At 39.9% G+C, this 8,345-nt stretch overlaps 1 protein-coding gene and 1 long non-coding RNA gene across 2 annotated transcripts in view; both read left to right on the top strand.

Annotated features, from left to right (window-relative positions):
- LOC107101959 overlaps positions 1–4,629 on the top strand; it is a 6,903-nt gene extending 2,274 nt beyond the window's left edge. The window contains exons 2-3 of the long non-coding RNA XR_001482107.1: positions 2,112–2,326; positions 4,378–4,629. This is a non-coding gene — a long non-coding RNA (uncharacterized LOC107101959). The remainder of the gene's footprint in view (positions 1–2,111; positions 2,327–4,377) is intronic.
- Positions 4,630–4,763: 134 nt separating this feature from the next.
- LOC107101956 (mucin-2-like) lies at positions 4,764–7,575 on the top strand. Its single transcript, XM_015401052.1, has 2 exons — positions 4,764–4,912; positions 5,009–7,575. The coding sequence occupies exons 1-2, from the start codon at positions 4,855–4,857 to the stop codon at positions 7,162–7,164; spliced, it is 2,214 nt and encodes a 737-aa protein (XP_015256538.1). The 5' UTR covers positions 4,764–4,854; the 3' UTR covers positions 7,165–7,575.
- The last annotated feature ends 770 nt before the right edge of the window (positions 7,576–8,345 follow it).

Here is an 8,345-nt window from a genome sequence, read left to right as displayed (position 1 = left end):
GTTGTTTTTCTTCGATTTGATCTCACCACACGTTTAATTGATCGCCGATCACGATCATTCAGGATTTTTTTCCGGCCACATTTCAAATTGAAGATGATGGGTCTCCACTATCCTTCCAGTTTTTAATAATGCGTTGGACAAAGACTAACATCTTTTCCACGACCACGGGATGTGTCTTTCGACATGGTTGTTTAGGAAATGAAAGCAAGTCATTGCACCAGTTGGGGTTAAATAACTTGTTGCCAGCTGAAAGATAATCGCCCATGCAGTAATTATCCAATAGGAGGCTTGTACCTATTTGCTTAGTTGAATCCAGGTGGCCACTTTTTTTTTTAGCCAACGCAGTGTTTCTTACCTGCAAAAGAATAGGAAGTGGTTGGTTTTGAGAGACCATTTCCCCAAAAGAAGGATGATGTGAAGTCAACAGAAGTGGAGTAAAATCAATAAATTAATTAAAGTCTGTAGATCTAACAAGCATCTAAAAGCTATTCTGATTCTTAATATCCTTAAAGCCATCCCATAGCTAAAGTTTACAATAGTGAAAATTATTCAAATGTAATTGAAGGTAAATTTTGGTGCACATCATAAGAGGCTAATGTTTTTGAATCAATTGCTGTTATGCTACGTTCAGACCGCATGCTACAGAAGCAACAGGAACAGCTAGTTTACATGCAAAATCAATGGTTGATACGGATCAAGGTGCAGAAAAAGGTCCTGCAGTGCAGCTAGACTCTAGAGCAGCAGGAGCAGCACGTATGAGCAGCTGAAGCAGTGCCTCATTAGCTTCTGAGCATCTGACGCATGCGATGTGGTGCGAAAGCACCACCTAACAGCAGTGGTGTCAAAAGTTAAAAAAAATTGTGTTACTTAAGCAAAAGTATAGAAACTGCAGTTTAAAAACACTCTGGTAAAAGTTGAAGTATCAACTTGACCACTTTACTCAAGTAAAAGTGAAAAAGTAACTGCTCCAAAAACTACTTAAAGTATAAAAGTATAAAGTAACCTTTTAAAAAAAAAAAAAAGCCAGATGCCACTATATGCATTGAAAGCTCAATTTTTCGACTATTTTGAAAAATTCTTTGAGATAGGGCCAAGGATGAGGGAGGTCTTGTTGGTCTCCATCTCCAGATACGCTCTCGCCTGTGTCCGACCTTTCAGACATTTCAACATCTTTTTCTGAATCCGACATTGTAGCATGGCATAGAAAATTCGCGTTTAAAGTTTGAAGAACANACTGGCCCTAATCCTCTTCCGTAGAGAAGGGACATGGTAAATAAGTTTTACTTCTTCATACCACTTTTCAGGCAACTTACATAAATCAATAATCAATAACGAATGTCAGATCTCAGGCGATATATGCTGAGGAGTTTATCAAGTGGAAAATGTTGTGTATTTTATTACCTTCTATTTATGTTCAAATAAATTAAATTTATTTGGAACTGAACATTTTATTTAACTTAATGTTCAACCTGTAACCAATTGCTTTTTTGTGTGGTACATGCATGTTTGTTAACTTTTAATCTCTCTTTTATTTGGTTATTGTCTGAAATAAATTACTTTAATTCATTAATTATTTACAGAGTTTTATATATTGAGCTTTTATATCTTTTCTTCTATCTTTTTTTCAGTAAAGCGAACTGACCTTCTCTCTTTTAAGTAACTAATATGGACACGTGGTCTGCAGTTTTATAGAACAGAAAAAAATCCCTTTAATGTCCCACAATGGGGAAATTTATGCTTGGAAATATATCTGAATTAATTTTCAGCCTGGTATAGACCAGATACTATTTTTGAACAATTTCCTGTTTTTAATTTTTTTAGCTTCATCATGGTAACTGAAGCTGTAGGAAGTTTGAACTCAAAATAAACTGGGAATACATACATATTTGTGTTTGATACCAGTAAATATTGTCGAAATCAACTTAGATGGACATCAATCCTTACAAGCATGATAAATACACCAATATAAACAGCTGCTAGCTTTAAGAAACATTTCAAAATAGTTTTCTAAACTAAAAAAATAATTTCATCATTGCAATGTTTTTCTATATTGTTTGTCATTTGCGAATTTTCTGTCTGTCTTGGAATTTAAGATTTTAATTTCTCTGTAGGTTTATTATGTCCTCCTACCTCCTTCTTTGGGGAGGGGTTGTGGTGTTATGCTCCATGGCGTCATCAATCTTATCTTTCTCCCATGGAGCAAGCCACACTTCCTGTCAGGAGATGATCCCTGGACACATCCGTGCTCATCCTTTGGACCCAAAGCTCAGCTTTATCAACATACAAACTTCATCCTCTTCATATCTGCCAGGGCAGTTATTAACAGGTATCAAATAAACCAGATATTTAAAGGCATACTGGTTCACTTTCTTACTATCTTATCTGCAAAAGAATATGAAGTGGTAGGTTTTGAGAGACCATTTCTCCAAAAGAACGACGATGTGAAGTTTACAGAAGTGGAGTAAAAGCTAATTGAAGTCTGTAGCGAATCAATAAATTAATTAAAGTCTGTAGATCTAACAAGTAGATCTAAAAGCTATTCTGATTCTTAATATCCTTAAAGCCACCCCATAGCTAAAGTTTAGAATAGTGAAAATTATGTAACTATAATTGAAGGCTAATTTTGGTGGGGCTGCTGGACCAGACCAGGCATTCAAACCGAGCCCTTAGCTCCGGGGCCAGCCGGGGACGGAGCGACCGAACCCGACCCGGTGACTGTAAGCCAGGGCAGGTGGGGGGAAGGCAAAAATATACAAAGGCTTAAAATGGAATAAAAAAATTTGTGTGCCTCAACAGGACTTTATTGATTTTTGTTTCTCAAGAATGAGATTTGTTGATGTTCCCTGAATGCACCACAGCATTCAGAGGGAGCAGCTGAGAGACACTGGCCGACATCGGAGTCCCTCAGTCGGATCAACCGTTTGCTAGATCCCGCTGACTCCGCGGAACTTCAATATCCAATATCCAACTTCACGGCGGGATATGGCTCGGTTCTGCTGCGCTGTAGTTGACCAAAATCACGGACAATTTTGAAATTCCCCCCGGACATTTTTTTTTTTAGGTATGAAAAGTAGGACGTGTCCGAGAAAAAGAGGACATCTGGTTACCCTAATCATATGAGGCTAATGTTTTTGAATTAATCACTGTTATGGTAGGCTACGTTCAGACTGCACGCTACAGAAGCCACAGAAACAGCTGATTTCCATACAAAGTCAATGGTTGACGGGAATCAAGGAGCAGCAAAAGCTCCTGCAGCACGTTCTGAGCAGCTGAAGCAGCGCCTCGTGAGCTTCTGAGCATCTGACGCACGCGGCGTGCTGCGAAAGCAGCAGCTGCTGGAGTTGGAAAAGTTTAACTTTTTCTGCTCGATGCATCACATCAACCAATCATAGAAGCTGATCTGGGAGCTGGCAGGGAGACAGGCAGAGCACTGCTGATCATTGTGATCACTCCTCTGAAGCAGTTTATTAATGCCTAAATTACCTTAAAATGTTAAAACCTGCTGGCAAAATATGTTTGATTTTATTATTCTGGTGCTTGCAGTTTGGATTAGGTACATGAAAAATGCCTTCCTGCCGTCGCAAATATTAGCGAAAGACTTGACCCGGCCAGATGCTGACGTTGAACGGGATTCACAGTGACAAAGCAATGCCATGTACGGGGGTCTGAGTGGCTCCAACAATTAAATTAATATTTGAAGGCAGGATCATAATCTTGATGAACTGACTGCACAGATTAAGTTTTCAGGTTGACTCTCTAACGTAATAAAACTACTTATAACAGCAAATATAGCAAAGCCGCTCTCTGCCATTAAACACAGGAGCAGCAGAAGCATCAGACGCAACTGGACACACTTTACTGGACGCGCTTCAGGAGCATCAAAGATGGAGCAGCAGAAGGATTTAGTTAAGCTCCCAATGTTAGTTCTTTACTCCGATTGATACTATCAGCTAATCTGAGACGTATTCTAACTTCCCATTTAGAACCAAGCTAATAGCCAACTCCTAAGCTTTACCAAAATAAAGAGCAGCTTCCCGCTAAACCAACTAGCTAACAGTCACACTAACAGCCATCACAGTCTGGCTTATGGTTCATCGAATCAAACCGCTTCTCAGTCCAGCTAACAACTGTGTTAAGCCAAAAGCTAATAGACTTCAGCAAACATCCAGCAGGATCAAGCTAAAGGCTAATAGTGTACAGGTTACAGCTAACGTAGGCAAACAAAGCTAACAGTTCAAGGAGTTTAGCTAAAAGAGCCAAACTTTTTTTAAATGGTTCGATAATTATAGAGGTATTCACCTTCTAGGGTTCTTAGAATGGTGCTACTTTGACATTGTCCTTAAATACCCACTAATTATCCCTTCTCTCCATGCTCAGTCACTGTCCGAAGCTCCAGAGACTTCATGGGTTTCCTGCTCCAGGCCCGCAGTGTTGGTGGTGAAAGGAATGGGTTTGGTGGAGGTCATGATATCAGGAGACTCGGTCCACTTCTGGTTGGTGGTTCCTGGATTCGAAGTCCACCAGGTACCCATACTTTACGCTGCCTCTTTGAGGGTGACACGGTCACACACTCCGACAAACAGCTGAAGAGAAACCTCTCGTTCGTATGGCGCGCCCCCGACATGCCCAAGGGAGACATACGGTTCCAGTAAGCTCTCATTATCTAACAACTATAAGCCTGTTAAATTGTCCAAACCGAAAATTTAGGTTCTTTTCACATTTTATATTCAACAATAAACACATTTGTATTCCAGCCTCACTGTGGTACAATCATACTTCATATACTGGACTGGTATTGAGTCTTCAGTGGTGCGGGATCGGAGTGCTGCTGCTTGGAGAGGCAGTAGGACAAAAATGGTGGACGGAGCAAGCACCGTTTATGCTGTACAAGAGACGGTTACTGCCCAGACAGGTAGGAATACCAGCCTGATAAATTGTCAAAAACTGTGAAAAGCTAATTAAATAATGGATGTAGTAAAAAGCTTTAATATTTATTACTTCCCCCTAGCTCTCAGAGATAATAAGGTACAGAAGAACCATACTAATGATGGAGCTACTCCTGGCCCTTTTCTGGGACGCCATACAAAATTAAAAGCCGCAACTGAAATTCAGGAATTTCTACAACTTCAAACCAAAAATGAACACTCCAACTTTCCAACAAACAGCACTCTTTGGATTAACCACATAGTGACTAGAAGGAAGACTTTGACTTTAGGATTTCCTCCAAGCATCACCAAAAAGACTCCTGGATTACCTCTAATAACTGATCCTTTTTCTCATTCAACGAGCCCTTTTCCCTTACTTGACACTAGATATACGGTTACTTCAACAAATTACCCGTTGACCAAATTTTCCTCCTTAAACCGTCATGGCCCCGTGTCCCCACATAAGGATGTATCAACCAAAAGCATGGATCTGAACATAAAATCACAGGAGCAAAATCCTGGAAGAAACACGACAATGACTCCAAACACAACCCTAGGTCAACCCACTGAAGACTTTTACAGTACATATACCCCAAAACCTGAATATCAAATTTTGAAAGAACAGGGCAAAAATAAATCCGCAAAGCCTGAAACGTCAGGTAGCGCAGAGAAAGTGACTAACAATCATACAACTTCACAAATGAATAGAATTAAGACAGAGGTTACTCCCCCATCCTACCAAGCATCTTCATTCAAGTCTTTGTTTCAAACAGTTGAATCGAATGTAGATCTTAAGACTCAAATTGATACAAGTCACACCTTGATGGGAGCCAAAAGTACCCCGAAACAAACCAATTCACCTCTAACTACCACGACTCACATCCATCAAGCCGTGCATGTAACTGAAACACCTCAAAGTATCCCTCTTCAAGAAGAAAAAACCCAAACTGACACATCAACGGAGTCTTACAGACCCTCTTTCCAACCACAAGGGGTTTATTCTCAATCACTGTTAACTACACAGCTATTTGCAGTATCCAGAGGAGAAAATAATCTGAAATCTCAAGGCAATGCCAAAAGGATGACCCAGGTTGATGGTCTTGTTCCATCAAACAGCCAATCGTCTTTTACAACTATTGACTACCCTGTCAATTCCACCTCCTCTGATTCTTCACACAATACTTCTGTTGTTCCCCTTGGTGAAAACTTCACCTTACATCAGTCTGGGGGATCAGTGACATCACTTAAGCACCCATCAGTCACATCAAAATCTTCTTATCATTCCATCGCCCCCCACTCCATGAACAAAGCCAAAACAATCCCAGCTCATTCTGTACCCCCTTCACCTTTCCCAATCTCAGTGCCTCCGCATTTAACAGCTCGACAATACTATACCAGTCCTCAGCCAACCTTTCCAACCCCATCTGTCCTTTCTTCCTTTAGTGCCACCAACCATCCATCGACAACATCCTTGCCTACTACAACCTTCCCTCAGTGTATCACAACTTCTAGGTTTTCCACTTCCTCTACTAGGTCCCAAGCTTCCTCATCATTTTCTTACAATTCTGTTCCTACATTGTCCCCTTTGCCTTTCTCAGTAACTCCACCTTCAATTTCACCCCCCTTAAAATCTAGTTCATCATATTTTACATCAACAATCACCTCTCCTTACCCAGAACCAACCTCCGCTACACCTCTTTTTAGAAATACTCCCTTCCCATCACCGGTGCCTCGCAAAACCACTGTAAATGAGAGGCTGCTAACAGGGCCCCATCATCAATTCTCTAAAACGCACTTTACCTCTCTGGCACAAAGAAAACTTGTCCATCCAAACCCCAAACCTTATCCCAACCTCAGACCAAATCCTGGCCAAGAGATCCATCCAAACATTCTCAAAATTCAACCAAAGCGACCTTCAGATCCCTCTGAAACTCCAGATATGGATGGAAAGTATCCAGACATCATCCCCAGACACAGAGCCTGGGAGATAGGCATGCTGTTGGGGTGCTCAGCTGGTTTGGGCATGGTCCTGGTGGTCGGGATAAGGTATGTCTATCGGAAAGCTTGTGGTAGACGGACGGAGGTGACCTTGAACGACCGGGAGCGAGAATATGGAAGAGGAGGGCATGGGCTGATTCAACTCCAGGAATGTGGGGATTTGGTCAGAGTTAGAAAAATCAGAGAGAACAGTTTTGTGCTACTGGCAGAGTACGATATATTGCCATCAGCTACAAACTAAAAAGGACACTCAAGACAATGTATACAACATCCAAACAGGCTAGTTGTAGGCGCCAGATGCCTTTTTTATGCTCAGTTTTGAATTTGCCCCATATTATGTATATTTGATATTCATGTTTCATGTCATTTTGATATTAATTTGAAATTCATGAGTGATATTAATAATTTAGTTTAAAGTAAAACAACATATGCACAAGGTTGAAATTTGGATTTAGAATACCCAAAGGCCGTTACTTAGTGGGGCTTTAATGACTGTAGAATCCTTCGCAGTAGAGCAGCCATTCTTAGATTGACACGGCAGGAGGAAGATTGGTGCATTTTTTCTGTATGTGTTGTTATCATACTGTGGTCTGCAGAGCCTTAGATTTAGATTTATGAAAGTTTAGCCAGCATATTTTCGTTTGTATTTGTTTAAGTTGTCTTTTCTGTTTTTAAAATAAAAATACAAGATTGCAGTGGAAGATTGCCTTTTTTTTTTCCTGGAACCTACCGTATGAAGAATTTTGCTTAGATTTTCAAAAAATACCCTACACTTGTCTTTTGTACTCTAAGACTTTTAGTTGTTGCTTTGTAAATCTTTGTAAATCATTGGAACTGGTTTCAGGTTTCCAAAACGTTTTGCAGAAACTCTTTATACTAATAATAAATGTCTAGACTTTTTAAGCATTCTTATCATCATTTAAGCGCTCTTATGTTATTTTTGACATTTTAATACAGATGCCACATAGTTGTCGTCATTTCCTGCCTATGATAGCTTATTCTTACAAATTGGTTCTTCATGGCATCACTTCTGGGATAGATCTCCAACAACTAACAGAAGAACTGGCTTACCTCATATTTTCTGTGCCACTTTTCTTCTATATCATTTGATGAGGGAGTTTATGTACCAGCCCTGGTACCTTCGTAATAATCAAATTGTTCTAGTAGGAAAGTTGAGTCTCAGATTCAAGATAGATCAATTGGTCAAATTGGTCTTCAGCTTTGAGTCAGCAGCTTGTATAAACCGACATGGGCTCTAGATATGAGTCTGTACAAAATTACTCCTTTATAAGCAACTTTGTTTGGCTCAACAAATATTTAGATCTAATGTTTGCAAGATCTTCATGAACACTTTTGAGAATAGTGTAAATAACCTTTCATTCTAACTGGGTTTTTTTTTTTTTTTTGAATGTCAGGATTTTT

Source organism: Cyprinodon variegatus, unplaced genomic scaffold (genome assembly GCF_000732505.1).
Source record: "Cyprinodon variegatus isolate N-32 unplaced genomic scaffold, C_variegatus-1.0 Scaffold1177, whole genome shotgun sequence".
NCBI classification, from domain to species: domain Eukaryota; kingdom Metazoa; phylum Chordata; class Actinopteri; order Cyprinodontiformes; family Cyprinodontidae; genus Cyprinodon; species Cyprinodon variegatus.
This window is presented reverse-complemented; position numbering and strand designations above follow the sequence as displayed.

Excerpts from the sequence above, each read along its gene's own strand:
- LOC107101956 (XM_015401052.1), top strand. The coding sequence starts at position 4,855 with ATGGTGGACGGAGCAAGCACCGTTTATGCTGTACAAGAGACGGTTACT. Across the intron at positions 4,913-5,008 it reads GACGGTTACTGCCCAGACAG|CTCTCAGAGATAATAAGGTA; the intron begins GTAGGAATACCA and ends ACTTCCCCCTAG.